This window comes from Artemia franciscana, chromosome 2, assembly GCF_032884065.1.
Source record: "Artemia franciscana chromosome 2, ASM3288406v1, whole genome shotgun sequence".
Lineage (NCBI taxonomy): Eukaryota > Metazoa > Arthropoda > Branchiopoda > Anostraca > Artemiidae > Artemia > Artemia franciscana.
The window spans coordinates 37,113,951-37,129,178 of record NC_088864.1 but is presented as its reverse complement, the minus strand read 5'-3'; the positions used below and the strand labels follow the sequence as shown (position 1 = coordinate 37,129,178).

At 35.7% G+C, this 15,228-nt stretch overlaps 2 protein-coding genes across 3 annotated transcripts in view; both read right to left on the bottom strand.

The window, feature by feature from the left end:
• Positions 1–7,541, bottom strand: part of LOC136041083 (cholecystokinin receptor type A-like) — a 131,825-nt gene extending 124,284 nt beyond the window's left edge. For both annotated transcript variants that reach the window (XM_065725639.1, XM_065725644.1), the window contains exon 1: positions 7,447–7,541. The gene's annotated coding sequence lies outside the window, so the exon portion shown is untranslated. The remainder of the gene's footprint in view (positions 1–7,446) is intronic.
• A 3,169-nt stretch (positions 7,542–10,710) lies between these two features.
• LOC136041096 (histone deacetylase 8-like) overlaps positions 10,711–15,228 on the bottom strand; it is a 71,428-nt gene continuing 66,910 nt past the window's right edge. Inside the window, exon 8 of the mRNA XM_065725668.1 lies at positions 10,711–11,011. Within this exon, the coding sequence (XP_065581740.1) occupies positions 10,980–11,011 (32 nt within the window). The 3' untranslated portion in view covers positions 10,711–10,979. The remainder of the gene's footprint in view (positions 11,012–15,228) is intronic.

The window sequence follows — 15,228 nt, the reverse complement described above, 5'->3', positions numbered from 1 at the left end:
TGTCGCTCCTTACTTTCAGCTAAAAAAATTAGTTTTTTTTATTTAATTTCTGAACGTTTTTGAATTAATGCATGTTTGGTTTTGGCTCTACGCACTTAAATTATTAAAATGAAATTTGTATATTAATTCTTTTTTTGGCTAAATGGCTTTCTCTTAGTTTTGATCAGACGATTTTCAGAAATAAGGGGAGGAGAAGGAGGCCTAGTTGCCCTCAAATTTTTTGGTTACTTAAAAAGGCAACTAGAACTTTTAATTTTTAACGAACGTTTTTATTAGTAAAAAATATACGTAACTTAAGAATTAGCTTACGTAACAAACTTTCATAACCTTATATTTTTATTATGTATAGGAGGGGGTTTGTACCCTCGTTAATACCTCGCTCTTTACACTAAATCGTAAGTTTTGTCCCAATTCTTTAAGAATGACCTCTGAATCAGAAAGGCCGTAGAATAAATAGTTTAAATTACTAAAAATACTTTAGCATAAAGAGCAAGGCATTTATCTCCTCCTAAATACCTCGCTCTTTATGCTAAAGTATTTTTAGAACCCCTCATATGCGTAATAATCTCTGTTCGTTTTAAGTTTCAATGCTACTTCTTCCTTTCATTTGAAAAAAAACGTTTTCATGTTTATTTTTCATTGTTTTCTTATAGTAATGCTAGAGAATCCTGCGCCCTTGTCATTGAATTTTTCTTCCCCAATGACAGATTCCTCCAAGAAAAGATCCTCCAACATAGCCCCCTCTCCTCAGCCCCCTGAATAAAATCCCCCTGAAAACGTCTGTACACTTCCCAATAACCATTACTATATGTAAACACTGGTCAAAGTTTGTAACTTGCAGCCCCTCCCCCAGGGATTTTGGGGGAGTAATTCATCCCCAAAGACATAGTTATTATGGTTTTCGACTATGCTGAACATAATGGTTATCTCAAAATTTTGATCCGTTGACTTTGGGAAAAAAATGAGCGTGGGAGGGGGCCTAGATGCCCTCCAATTTTTTTGGTCACTTAAAAAGGGCACAAGAACTCTTCATTTCCGTTAGAATGAGCCCTCTTGCGACATTCTAGGACCACTTGGTCGATACGATGACCCCTGGGGAAAAGAAAAAAAAACAAATAAACACGCACCCGTGATTTGTCTTCTGGCAAAAAATACAAAATTCCACATTTTTGTAGATAGGAGCTTGAAACTTCTACAATAGGGTTTTCTGATACGCTGAATCTGATGGTGTCATTTTCGTTAAGATCCTATGACTTTTAGGGGGTGTTTCCCCCTATTTTCCTAAATAAGGCAAATTTTCTCAGGCTCGTAACTTTTGATGGGTAAGACTAAACTTGATGAAACTTATATATTTAAAATTAGCATTAAAATGCGATTCTTTTGATGTAGCTATTGATATCAAAATTCAATTTTTTAGAGTTTTGGTTACTATTGAGCCGGGTCGCTCCTTACTACAGTTCGTTACCACGAACTGTTTGACACAGAAAAAAAAATTACCTAGGAGGAAGCCTTTAGCTTAGCCCTCCTCTTTTTTGCCTCCTATAAATGTCTGTTAGAAAATTTGAAAATAAGAGCACAGCTTTCGAGGCTTTAAACACGAGCCCCCATCCTTCAACCCCTTCTACACAAGGATGTTTTGTGGTTCGCCTCAATAATAGCTGTTGAGCAGTTACACGCCGCTTTACATAATTTTATCAAGGCTATAATGAATACACTTAGGTAAATGAAACTTCAAATTAAATGTTAACTTTAACCATTGTTTCGTATGTCAAACATAAAATTTTAAGAACAAGTTTGCCAGCAAACACCAATTGGCTGAGGTGCAATATTTTCTGCTAGTAAACTAGGGCCTTAAAACTGTCAATTTCGCTTAGAATATATCTTCTCCCAATATTCTGGGACCATCAGTCTGATAAGATCACCCTTAAAAAAATAACAATAAACACGCATCCGTGATGATTCTGCTCAGGAAAAAAAAATCGCAAAATTTTGCACTATCAAACAGTTCGTGGTAACGAACTGTAGTAAGGAGCGAACCGGCTCAATAGCAAACGAAACTTTAAAAATGAAATTTTGATACTAATAGATACATCCAAAGGATCGGATTTTTATACTGATTTTAAATACTTAAGTTTCATCAAATTTAGTCTCATTTATCAAAAGTTTCGAGCCTGAGAAAATTGGCCTTATTGTAGAAAATAGGGAGAAGCACCGCCTAAAAGTCATAGAAGTGTGAGTGCGATCACACCATCGCACTCAGCGTATTAGAGAACTCTACTGTAGAATTTTCAAGTTACTATCTACAAAAAATGTGGAATTTCGTATTTTTTTTTGCCAGAAGACCGATCACGGGTGCGATTTTTTTTTCCAGGGATGATCGTATCGACCCAGTGGTCCTAGAAGGTAGCGAGAGGGCTAATATAAAGGAAATCTAAAGTTCTGGTGCCCGTTTAAGTGACGCAAAAAATTGGAGGGCACCTAGACCCCCTCCCACGCTCATTTTTTCCCACAAAATTTTGGGATAGCCATTTTGTTCAGCATAGTCGAAAAACCTAATAACTATATCTTTGGGGAGGGCTTACTCCCTCACAGTCCCCGGGGGAGAGGCTGTAAGTTACAAACTTTGACCAATGTTTACATATAGTAATGATTATTAGGAAGTGTGTAGACGTTTTCAGGGGAATGTTTTTCTTGGTTGGGGAGGGGGTTATGTGGGAGGATCTTTCCAATTTGTCATGGGAGAAAAGAATTTCCATGAAGGAGGAGCAGCATTTTCTAGCATTATTTAAAACGAAAAACAATTAAAAAGTAAATATGAAAAAGTATTTTCAGCTGAAAGTAAGGAGTAGCATTTAAACAAAATGAACAGAAATTATGACGCATATGAAAGGTTCATCGCCTCCTAAATACCTGCTCTTTACGCTAAAGTATTTTTAGAAATTTCAACTATTTATTCTACGGCATTTTTGATTCAGGGGGTCATTCTTAAAGAGTTGGGATAAAATTTAAGCTTTATCGTAAAGAGTGAGGCATTAAATAGGGGACAAACCCCCTCATATACATAATAAAAATATAAGAATATAGAAGTTCGTTACGGAAGTTAATTCGTAAGCTACATATATTTTTTACTAATGAAAATTTTCGTAATAAAATTAAAGTTCTAGTTGCCTTTTTAAGAAACCAAAAGATTGAAGGGCAACAAGGCCTCCTCCCCCACCCCTTTTTTTCTCAATTTAGCATAAAAAAAATTAATAGGCAAATTTCGTTTTAAGTATTCACGTGTGGAGAGCCAAAATCAAAACATGAATTAATTCAAAAACGTTCAGAAATTAAATATATAAAAAAACATTTTTATAACTGAAAGTAAGGAGCTACATTAAAACTTAAAACGGATAGGAATTGCTCCGTATATGAAAGGGGCTTTTCCCTCCTCAACGCCGCGCTCTTTACGCTAAAGTTTTTTTTTACTGTTTTAAAAAGTAAATTTGAGAGAAAGAGCCAAACTTTAACGTAAAGAGCGGGGCGTTGAATAGGGAACAGCCCCTTTCATATACGGAGTACTTTCTGTTCGTTTTAAGTTTTAATGTTGCTCCTTACTTTCAGTTAAAAAATTTTTTTTAGGCGAAAGTTTCAGGCTTTTAAATTTTGAACCATATTTTTAAACATTACTAATTATCAAACAGTTCATGGTAACAAACCATATGCAAGGAGCTACTGGGCTCAATAGCAAATAAAACTCTAAAAAACAAAATTCTGATATCAATAGATACATTCAAAGAGTTATCTCTTTATGCTAATTCCAAATATACAAGATTAATTAAGTTTAGTGCTACCCACCAAAAGATAAGAACCTAAGAAAATTTGCCAGCTTATCGTAAAAGGGGGAAGGGGAGGTCATCAAAAATTCTAAGGTTCTTAATAAAGATTCAACCATTAGATTTAAAATACCAGAGAGCACTACTGCAGAGGTTCAAAGACCCCGTCTGCAAAAACATATTTTATATTTTTGCAGACGGTATCAAAAGCTGCAGAAAATATATTTTATATTTTCGCTATACATAAAAATATAGAATTTTATAAGAAAGCCGATGAATGCATGTTTACTTGTTTTTACAGGGGTGATTACATAAAGTCAATAGTCCTAGAATATCGGCAGAGGCTTCATTCGAACGGAATTTAAAACTTCTAGGGCCCCTTTTAAGTGAACAAAATTGGAGGACAGCTATCCCCCTTCCCATGCCTATTTACCCAAAGTCATCTGATAAAAATTCTGAGACATAGTTGAAAGTTCAAAAAGCTATGCCTTTGGAGGTAACACGACTCCCCACATCCCCTGGGGAAAGGGCTGTAATCTATGATTTTTTTTTGCTTACGTATGGTACTTTTTATTGTGAATTATACAAACATTTTTGGGGGGAGGAAGATGTTCCGCTAGGGTGATTTTTCACGACGAAAATTTTACACTGGAGGAATTTTACAGAATTCGTATAGGAGATTCTCTTTATTTGTCTTAATTTCTCTTGGCCGACTCAATTTCACGAGTGGATGTGGAGATGTTCCAGGGAAATTGTCTGGAGAAAATTATCAGTGGGGTTGGAATTGCCTGTAGGATTTTCCTGGTGGGGGGGGGGAATTATCAGCAGGAAGACTTCTTCATAGAGGATTTTTCCACGGGAACAACTTTTCACTGCGGGAAGGGACTTCTGGGAAAAACTTTCCACGAAAGGGGGGATTCCTGGCATGGTTTGAAAAACTATCAGAAATTAAAATCTTTTTCAAATGAAAATATGTTAAAGAAAATTTTTCAAGTGGAATTGTCCGTAAGAAATTTTCAGGGAGAATTTTCCTGGTGGTGGAGACATATTTAATTGGAGGAGAGTTGAGTTCCCCGGTATTGTTTTAAAAACGATCGGAAATTAAATAAAAAACAAGTTCTTTTTCAACTGAAAGAAAAGGACAACATTAAAAATTAAAATGAACATAAATTATTCTGCACAGGACGGGGTTGCCTTCTCCTAAATACCTCACTCTTTACGCTAAAGTTGTATTTTTGTCCTAATTCTCTAAGAACGACTCCCGGTACATAAGAGCCATTTAGTTAGAATTAGAAGCTTTTTAAAGGTACTAAAAACTTTAACATGAAGAACGAGGGATTGAGGAAGGGACAACTCCCCTAAAATACGAAATAATCTCTGTTCGTTCAAGCAGAACCACTATAAAAAGTCATTTTTTTTTGTGTACCTGCTGTTACCAAAACTTCTTTAAATAAAATTTCGAATATTATTGTCGGCAAGCCACTCCTTACTTACAGTTCAATATTACAAACAGTTTAATGCTAAGTCCGTAGGCGAAATGGACATTCGTCTTTGCTTTGGTGGAGGGGGGTAAATCTTTTGTAGTTGAAGGGAGTTCCTGAAGGCTGAAAATGGAATTTGTAGGTTCAGATTAAGTAAGTTTTTATAAGAGGTCTTTCGAATCAGTAGGAGAGGGAAGTAGCCCGTAACATTTCCTTAATTGAATGAATGTGTATAGATTAGTGTACAATATGGATCCCTTAGGGCAAGAGCTCTTCTTATATTGCAGAAATATTTTAGTATGAAATAAGTGATCATATCTATACTCTGACAGCGCAAACTTGGAAGGTGAGGGGCTTTCTCTAGGTGCAAAATTTGACTGATACGCCCTTCCCTGGATGACATAGACATCAGAACCTAAAAATTAATGTTTATATTTCAGACCCCCTCCCTCTGAGAAGACAGCCTACAGGGATATATTTTTCTAAGAAGTGTTGTTATACAAAAGTTACCGTTCGTTCGAAGAGCGGAAATTCGAAGAGTGGCAGTACCTGCCCCATCCATGCCTAGGATATCCTGGATACGATATTAAAAAAGACATTAGTTCGTAAGCTTTTCGGATCGTTAATTGAGCTAAAAGATAAATATACCATTCCCTATTCAACACACTTTCTAAATATAATAATCTCTACCCTCACAAATGCCATCCGGAACCCCCCCCCCCTCCCAGCCCCGTATCTCTGCATATAGCCCTAGAATATTCACAAAAGGTCTTTGATTTTGTTAGATTAGAGTATTTTTCTTTTTTGTACTTTTCTCATAAACAGTTGTTTCGTAATGCATATTAAAAGACAACAACAAAAAACAAAAACAAAAAACAATCCAATAAAATCAGCAAACCTTTGTATATAACACATGCCGAAGGACTATGTCAAGGCAACAGTAGAAGGAGGGAGCTGGGTTACATTTGCTAAGGTATCAATTAGTATATTTGGAAAAAGTACTAAATAGGGAATCAAATGGTGGTCTACATTTATCTTTTGATTAGCAGATTAATCACCTCTCCAAAAAATCAACAAAAAAGCCAGGCGTTCAATAAGCTTATAGCTAATAATTGTTGTAACTTTTAAGCTGGAAAGGGTAATTGCTATTTCTGAATGACCTTGAAGAACACATATTCAAAACTATTAAATTAATTATTTGCTAATTGCATGTCAGAGCTTGATAAGCTGCAATTGGTTCCGATAGAAAATTTTCTATCGGGTTTATCAGGATAAAATAAAAACCTTCCTGTTAGAAACCTTTTTTGTACTTGTATGATAAATCTCCTACTGCTCAAGTTGTTCATTTATTGTTGCATTTCAGAACCTCTTATTTTTGTTAGTTTCTTTTAGGTTAGCATGATATGAGACAAAGAAGTAACAGAATAGATGGAAAATGTATAATTTGGGCTATATGTTTGCACATTGGGGAGGGGGGTTAAGTATTGGGCAGTGTGAAGTTATAAAACAATTCTTACTACATAATATGCCGAAAAATTGTACCCGACCCATTAGGCATGCAGACCCGCTATACTTTACTCCCTCTCCTAACCCACCCCACTTCCTATCCATAATGTGCAAATATATAGCCCAAATTTGTTTCCGAATTATTATATTTTTATAATACTTAGGTATATTTCATTAGGATTGATCGTCAGAAAAACATATTCGAAGAATATTAGGTAGGGTGTAAATCATACAAGTACCCTGTTTTGTTAAGGAGTTATGAAGCTGCAAGAATCTATTTTTTTTTTCATTTCAACTATAAGTTCTGGTACAAAAGGAACATCATAGGCTTATACAGAGGGAAAGGTAGATCACAAGACTTTGACCATTTCTTCCAATCTTGAAATTAATCGCGCAAAATAATTTTGCAGTCCAAACTGCATTGAATAGAGTATAATAATTGTCCTTATCCCAAAGTTATTGTGACCTATTATAATCAGCAATATTGAACGCTGAGTTGGTAGCCATGTGCAATTTACTTTGTCTTAGAATAAGCCGTCGTAAGAAGCGATTAGGAAAAAGACTGTTGATATGTTACATACCCAAGATTTTTTTTTTTCTAGAGTCTGTAGGGCATAGTTCTTATGTAGTAGTGTGCCACTTACCGACCGGCTCGTTTCTCTCGCTAGTGTAATCCCGTCACATTTTCTAAAGCAACTGAATGGTAAGAAAATTGATAAGGGAACGGTTTATGTTCCGGCAGCCACATGAACGGGTTACTGCGGATGCTCGAAACTATCAGGAGAAAAAAAAAAGTCCCTTGGGTCTTCTTGAAAAGACTTTTTAAATGTCAATTTGTAATTTTGTTAAAGCAATATTTTGAGTTGGTGAATCAATACACAATTTGCCACTTGATCTTCTACACATTTGAAATGGGTTGATTTAATAAGAGATAAATATAGCATATTCGGTTTTCATAGCATATTAGATTAGTGAGGTAAATTAAGGGTACTTGTCTGACAAGCAGAACATTCTCAAGCATTACATATTGCTAATTTTAATATCATAGAAAACCGGTTTCACATCTACAAAGACGAACGACTTGTCACACAATGCGTTGGAATTTTATAATTTTGTCTATATATTTACATATCAGGAGGGGTTGGAGGTTAGGTTATGTTAGATTGGCTTAGGTTACTTTACCCCAACCTCCGTCCTCCTAATACGCAAATTTACAACCCGAATTATATTATTATATAAACTAATCTTTGTATAAACTAAAATATTTCATTATGATTATATATCTTCACTTTTAGATGCTGTTCTGTTTAACAGACATTAACTGTTACAAGTATATTCATTTATTTATATAGAAATATTATAAAAAACTTTTCCACAAAAAATAACATTTTCAAAGAAAAGTAAAGAGCTTCATTTAGGAAATGAGCAGAAAAAAGTCAAATAATCTTCCAAGCGTAGAACTAGCAAAAACCACTGTTTTTGCAAACGAAACTCAATACGAGCAAAAATTATAATAAATAGCCGATTCAAACACGAAACGAGTAGAAATTAACTTAAGTAGGGCTGATAACACCCATGCCTTTTCAAGACCAGAATATCATTTGTGTTTTACTGAAAAAGAAAAACAGCAAAAAACGAATAACCGTGGATTGCCAGTTTAATTGACATATACTGATATTCATTCCTTAAAGCTTTGATAATTTTTTATTCGTGAAAGTAAAAAAAGCAAAAATATTTAAAATTTATTTTGTTTTCGGTAAAGCGCAAATCATATTCTGGTATTGAGAAGGCATGGGTGTTATCAATTCTACTCATGTTAATTTCTGCTCGTTTTGAGTTTGACTCGGCTATATATTGTAATTAATTGAAAAAAAGAAAAAACTTTCCGGAAAAGACGTTTTTCAAAAAAAAGTAAAGGCCATATTAAACTTCAGATCAGCAGGCATAGTAGAAATTTAAATTTCCAATCAAATGAGCCACCTCTCTGTTTATACGACCATCCCTCACAATAAAAACCTTATCTGCCCATGGGGCACAGCCTACAACATATGCCCCTGGCTCAGGGAACTGTGTCGAACCCTGAGTTTTGTTATTTTATCTATTTTAAACAAAATGGCTATCTCAAAATTTTTAACAGATACATTTGAAAAAAGGGACCTTGGGGAGGCTAGTTGTCCTACGATCACTTTTGACTCTTAAAAAGGGCACTAAAAATTTCAATTTACAATCAAATGAGCCTTTCTATTGTTTATACAACCATCCCTTCCGGAAAAACCTTATACACCCTCGGGGCATAAATTACAACACGTGCCCCTAGGTTTTGGAGGACTATGTTATTCCTGGAGTCTTTGTTATATGATATATATAGACGTTTTGAACAAAACGTCTATATAAAAAACTCAATCTGATGCATTTGGGAAAAAGACGGTTGGCAGGGGGGGGGGAGGGTAGTTGTAATAAGGTCACTTTTGACTCTTCAAAAGAGAATTAGAACTTTCAATTTCTAGTCATTTGAGTGCCCTCCGAGGTTTATACGACCACTTCTTCAATAAAAGCTTTATATGCCCCCAGGGTATAAGTTACAACCCTCCCCTTGGGCTCTAAGGGAGGGGGGTATGTTGACCCCAAAGTTTTGTTATCTGATCGTTGGACTACTTCAAACAAACTGGCACTCTCAAAATTTTGATTGGATGCATTTGCGGAAAAGAGGGTGTGTGTGTGGGGGGGGGGGGGTAGATGCCCTCGGATCCCTTTTGGCTCATCCAAGAGTAACTAGAACTTTCAGTTTCCAATCAAAAGAGCCACTTCTGAAGTTTATGGGACCTCCCCATATATGAAAATTTTACATGCCCCCGGGGCATAGCTTAAAACACTTACCCTCGGGCTCTAGGGGTTTGTGTTGAATTTGGAGTTTTTATTATCTGATGTTTCGGCTACTTTTAACAAAATGGCGATGTCAAAATTTTTATCGGATGGGTTTGGGGAACAAAGGTCGTGGGGGGCTAGTTGCCCCCTGATCTTTTTTGACTCTTAAAAAGTGAACTATAAACTTTCAATTTCAAATCAAATGAACCCTCTCTGAAGCTCATACGAGCATCTCTTCTATATGAACCATATGTGCCCCCAGGACATATCTTAGAACGCCTACCCTAAGGCTTCGGGGCTGTGTTGATTCATGAGGTTTTGCTATATGATCTTTGAACTATTTTCAACAAAATGGCTATCTCAAAATTTTTATCGGATGTATTTAGAGAAAAAGGGCGTGCGGTAGGAGGGCTAGTTGCCCTTTGATCTCTTTTAACTCTTAAAAAGTGAACTAGAACTTTCAATTTCCAATCAAATGAGCCCTTTCTGGAATTTATACGAGCATCCTTTTATAAGAACCATATATGCCTCCAGGGCATGAATTACAACGCCTTTCCCGGGCCCTAGTTTTTTTTTACCCTGGATACTTATGATTTGATATTTGAACTATTTTAACAAAATGCCTATCTCAAAATTTTGATCGGGTGGGTTTGAGGAAAAAGGCGCGGGGGGCTAGTTGCCCTCTGATCTCTTTTGACTCTTAAAAACTGAACTAAAACTTTTGATTTCCAATGAAATGAGTCATCTCTGAAGTTTATACGAACATCCCTTCTATAAGAACCGTACATGCCTCCTGGGCACAACTTACAACGCCTGCCCACAGGCCCTGGGGGTTGTTTCGACCCTGGAGTTTTTGTATATGATCTTTGAACTGTTTTCAATAAAATGGCTATCTCGAAATTTTTATCGGATGAATTCGGGAAAAAAGACCTGGCGGTGAGGCTAGTTTTTTTTCTCTTTATTTTCTTCACATACAAAACCAAAATACATCACAAAACTAAAACCAAAACAGTTACTTTCTGATCTCTTTTGACTCTTAAGAAATGAGCCAGAACTTTAAATTTCCAATCAAATGAGCCCTATCTGAAGTAAGAAACATTATGCTCCCAGCACATAACTTACAAAACTTACCCCGAAGTTTTTGTTATACGATCTTTGAACTATTTTTAACAAAATGGCTATCTCAAAATTTTTATTGGATGTATTTGGGGACAGAGTATGGGGGGGGGGCTAGTTTCCCTCCAATCACTGTTGACTCTTAAAAATGACACTAGAACTTCTGATTTCCAACAAATGAGCTCCCGTCTGAAGTTTACACGACAACCCCTTCCATACGAAATGCCTCTGAAAAAAAAAAAAAAAACATTAAAGCCGTATGACCTTTACTATACGCAACACTATGGCGTTGCCTCTGATTTCTGTGCGTTTTGAGTTTCATTTATTTATTGATAGTGATTTGTGATAGTTTTACGGTTGGAAGAATGTTTGACTTTATTTCTGCTCATGTCTGGCTAAATAGAGATCTTTACTTTTCTTTAGAAACTTGTTTTGTGGACAACGTTTTTAAAATTAATTTCTGTTCGTTTTTTATTGACAAAGTATTTTCATGGAAAAAATTATCTTTTCAGTTTTTTTTTCTATAAGAAACCATAATTTGGGTTACAGTTTGTATGTTTGAGAAACTTTCCTACAATTTTTAATCCTCACACAAACAGTATTTTTGAATTTTATACCTCCTGAAGTTGACCTGAAAAATGAAGCTTAATATCATTCCCAAAAGATTCTATCAATAATATGTGACAACCTGGATACACTTAAACTCTTTTTCTTTATTCAATTGTAAAAGTACAAATAGAAATAGCAGTAGCTCCTAATTTTTAACTGAATACCCCCAGTCGTTCTCAATATATTACTGAGGTGTCTGATTGGCAACCATAATCGCAATGCCCTTTGATTTAGTTTAAAGCAACATTTAGTTTTAAAACATAATGGGGCAATGGCATAAATGTAAGGGGTTGACAGGCCTAATTTCCAAAAAGACATAGTTGCTGGACCACTCTACTATGCTGAGCCAAATTGCTGTTTCGAAATTCTGATTGGATGCGTTTGGAAAATGAATGAACTTGACAAAAAGGCTGCTGACCCTCTAATCCCTTTTTACTCATAAAAAGGGCGCTAGAACTTTTAATTTTGAATCGAATTAGCTCTTTTACAAGTTCCATTGGTATTTCTAGTAATTATAGTGTGGCGCTCTTTTGTCAACCTACATGCATACAATTTTGTTTAATTGAAACTCTTCCTAAACGTTCCCAAAAACTTTCACCTTGACACTTTTAACGTTATTAATCACAATAACTGTAGTGGTAGCATTAAATATGCACGCAATGCCATCTGGCTATTTGAACATCCCAAACAACTTACCCTGAAAGGTCTAACTTAATAATATAAGCTAGTATAAGCTTATATTGCTTTGTCAATTGTTTCCCAACCCTGAAAGGTCTAACTTAATAATATAAGCTAATATAAGCTTATATTGCTTTGTCAATTGTTTCCCAATTTATGTATCCCAATTTGTTCGCCTTAATATCTTTAATTTTTCTTAATTATCCTTAATTATTCAATCAATTGTTTCCCAATTTATATATCCCAATTTTTTTGCCTTAATATCCTTAATTTTAATAGTAGCAGTAGTAACAGTAGAATTAATTGCAGTAGCATAAGCTCTAGTGGCAGTAGTAGTAGTAGTAGAAGTAGTAATAATAGTAACAGCAGTAGTAGTACGAGTAGAAGCAGTAGCATTATGATGCAAATATTTTCTTTTGGTTAGTTCAACACCCCTCACAAACTTTTGACAACCTGCATACAGATGGCGTGTTGTGATTCAGTTCATCCCCCTCTAAATTCTTTGAAAATTTCACCTTCATAGCCTTAGGCATGGTTATAATAGCAGTCACAGTAGTAAAATCGATATTGCTAGTACTAGTATTGAATGGCGGTAGTACTACTAGCATTAGTATACAGCATTTTTGTTACCAGAACATCTCTTTCATCAAGTCCTAGAAGTTACAACTTAATACAATTAGGCATTACTATGAAATTGCTGATATGTCCTTTTGATAACCTGTATCTTCATACTTGAAATTTTCATTTCAATACTCTTAACCTTAAAAGTAGTTGTAATAGAAGTAGTAGTACTAGTAGTATTAAGTATAATAGTAACAGTAGTACTATCAGTAGCTCGCACATATTGACTTTTGGTGATACGTTGTTCCCCTTCAAGCATTCTCGTAAAGTTTCAAGTCAATACCTAAATCAATTCTCGAGATACACTATTTTGATAGTGTGCATGCATCTAGTGTCTTTTGATTTGGTTGAATTTTCCCCTCAATATTGTAAATTGAATAATGTGGTAGTAGTAGTGGTGGTTAGTTGTAGCAGTATTGGTAGTATGGAAATATTGCCCTTTTGATCACATCTCTTATCATATCCTGAATTTTCGAAATTAATATACTCAGTTATTCCTGTTACATCCTTTTGACATTCCGTATACACATAACGTGTTTTGATTTAGCTCAACACTCTCTTCAACATTCTCTGAAAGGATCACCTGAAAGTCCTTCGTCTTCCTTGAAATTAAAGTTCAAACATGTATACCTTTCTCAATAACATATACCATGTGTAAACAATGAACAAATTTCCTAACTTACAGACCTTTTCCTAAGGATTGCCCGGAAGTAAACATCCTCAAAGACATTATTACTGGACCTTTTAATGAGAGTGAACAAAACAGATCCCTTAAAATTTTTATCCGACATGTTTTGGGGAGTGACAGGCTTATGGGAGAGGGGGGGGGAGGGCAGCTGATTGCCCTCCATTACTTTTTGACTCCTAACAAGGGCGCTAAAACTTCTGACTTCCAATCAAATGAGGTCCATCCGATTAAAGGTTTATACGACCACACGTTCCATAAAAACCTTAAATTCACGGGATACAACTTAAAATCCTTGCCCATGGGCTCTGGGCGATTGTGTCCGCCTTAAAGACATTGTTACATGATTTTTGGACTATTGGTAAAAACATGGCTCTGTTATAATTTCATTTGAATGCCTTTTGGGAAAAGAGGATGTAATAGGAAAGGGGGTGGCTGGTTGCTCTCCTTCATGTTTGAATCTAAGGAAACTAGAACTATACATTTTCAACCAAATGAGCCTCTTCTAAAGTTCAGACGACCACCCCTTTCATGAAAACCTTTTAGGCCCCTGTGGCATAACTTACAACCCTTACCCCCAAGCTCTGGGGTATTATGTCAGCCCAAATGCCTTATTGTATGATTGTTGGAATATTTTTAAATAAATGACTATCTTCAAATTTCTATTGGGTGCATTTGTTAGAAATACGACGTGGGAGGAAGGCACCCTCTGATCACTTTGACTCATAAAAAAGGCATAAGCGAATCTGATTTCCAATCCAATAAGCCCCCTAAAGAGTTTTTGCGACCACACTTTCCATATAAACTTTATATGCCATCGGGGCATAAATTACAACGCTTTTAACTCCCAGGGAGTGCTGCGGGGGCAAGTGAGAATCAAACTTTAAATTGGGAAAGTGGACAGAGGAGGAGGGTTCGAAAAATTGATCTCTTGTCAAATTTTTGGCACAATTAGCCACTCATAGGGTAGAATCTATTACCTGACGAAGTAGATATGTAGATTGAAAGGAACTACATGTTCTCAGGTTGTCAAAATAGAGCTTTTACGCTGTCTAAGGAACAGCTTGGGATCGATCTCAAACTCTAAGAGGGTGTTGGGGGGCAATGATTTTTAACGACTGGTTGGTCATTTTCGCCGACTGAATTGGTGATATTACAATTAAAATTACTTAAATTTATAGTTTTTTACCAACTGATAGTATTATATTTTCACTGATTTTTTTTAATATAATTCCATCATATTATTCACCCCCCATTTCCAAAAAAATAGAGGCTCTTCATGCCACTATTTTATATCTCGAGATCGACAGGTGGGAATCAATCTGAAACTTTCATAGTGTTTGGGGTGTTGTGGAGGAGGCAAGGGGATTTCATATGTTGTGCTTGAAGGGAAGAAGTATGGAGGAACAAACAATGTGTCGCTTATCCACCCAATATGTTTGTCCCTACTAGCCTCAGTGAAGCCTTAAATCTATTCATGGTGAGGCAGTAAGGTAAATAAAAAGTCAGGATCTGGGCTATCTAAATACCGCATCTATAATGTCTTAAGAACGGCTGGGGAAATGAAAAAATTTTTAAAAAATTTTGGGGAGGAAAAGCTGAACTCAAATATTAAGTTTTGGGAAAGAGATACGAGTGTCATAACACTATTGTCCCCTAAATATTGGTTCAGCCGAAAAAAGACAATCCCCCCTTTTTTTACGCTTCAAAATTACATCCAAATTTATTGGTCACGGGAACACCTATGCAGAGAAAAAACTTGAAAAAAGACCACCGCGCCAGAAAATGGCTAAAACCTCTTTATCTAATTAACTCGGATTCGCAACACTTTTGTTTGGTCCAGTTACTTGAT